Source organism: Borostomias antarcticus (assembly GCF_949987555.1).
Source record: "Borostomias antarcticus genome assembly, chromosome: 20".
Classification (NCBI taxonomy): domain Eukaryota; kingdom Metazoa; phylum Chordata; class Actinopteri; order Stomiiformes; family Stomiidae; genus Borostomias; species Borostomias antarcticus.
In genome coordinates, this window is record NC_140253.1 from 323,050 (window position 1) to 324,177 (window position 1,128).

A 1,128-nucleotide genomic window follows, 5' to 3' on the forward strand; every position below is an offset into this window, starting at 1 on the left:
TTAGAGGAGGAGGGGAGGAGAGGAGGATACGAGAAGCTGTAGGGATGGTGGCAGGAGAACAGGACAGAACATACTCTCCTGAATACACACACACGCATACGCACACACACACACACACACACACACACACACACACACACACACCTCCCCCTCGTCTTTAGAGTGGACATGTACATCAGTACTGACGTTCTACTGGAACGGCACACAGGGTTACCATGGAGACAGGGACTGGTTTCTGGACCACAGAGACTTGAGAGGAAACTGAGCTGATGAGGATAGCTGCCGCTAACTGGCTAACTAGCTAACTAACCAGCTAACTAACTAACTAACCGGCTTGCTAGCTTAATAGCAAACTAACTAACCAGCTAACTAACTAACCAACTAGCTAACTAACTAGCTAAGTAACTAGCTAACTAACTCGCCAGCTAACCAGCTAACTAACTAGCCAGCTAACCAGCTAACTAACTAAATAACCAACCAGCTAACCGACTAGCTAACTAACTAACCAGCTGGTTAGTTATTCAATCAATCAATCAAAGCTTTATTTGTATAGCGCATTTCATACCCAGAGGCAACACAATGCGCTTTACAGAGAACAAGGGAGGAGGGCATACGACCCACCCCTACATATTCCAGAGGGAAGCAAAAAAAACAGTATCACCCGGGGGCCAGATAAGTGAGCTGTAAAAATTCTTCCCTGACCCCTCTCAACAAGGCGATCAAGCAAGCTCCTGGAGTATGTTTGTCTACCGGCTAAGAACATTAAAGCAATAAATTACATTAAATTACATTTTCAGAGTAAGAGAGGCTAAAAACATCATAGGAGAGACATGGCAAACACTGGTGTGTGTCTGTGTGTGTGTGAATGTGCCTGGGCCCAGATAGAGGCAGGAGTAGGGGTAGGGAGGGGGTAAGAATGGGAAACGGATCCGGGTTAGGGTGAGGGGAGGGGGATCTGAGCCCAGGACTGGTGTCTGTCTGTGTGTGTGTGAGTGTGCCTGGGTCCAGGTAGAGGCAGGGGTCGGGGTAGGGTGGGGATAGGACTAATCGTATTAACCAACTAACCAGCTGGCTAGCTAGCTTGCTAGCAAACCAGATAGCTAGCTTCTTAACTACCTAACCAGCTAA

At 47.5% G+C, this 1,128-nt stretch overlaps 1 protein-coding gene across 1 annotated transcript in view; it reads left to right on the forward strand.

Moving 5' to 3' along the window:
• The window catches only part of glra3 (glycine receptor, alpha 3), a gene marked incomplete at both ends in the record, with an annotated part of 35,229 nt that extends 35,225 nt beyond the window's left edge, over window positions 1–4 (forward strand). The window contains one exon of the mRNA XM_084454401.1: window positions 1–4. This exon is cut by the window's left edge and continues 305 nt beyond it. Coding sequence (XP_084310527.1) covers window positions 1–4 — 4 coding nt within the window.
• Between the last annotated feature and the right edge of the window lie 1,124 nt (window positions 5–1,128).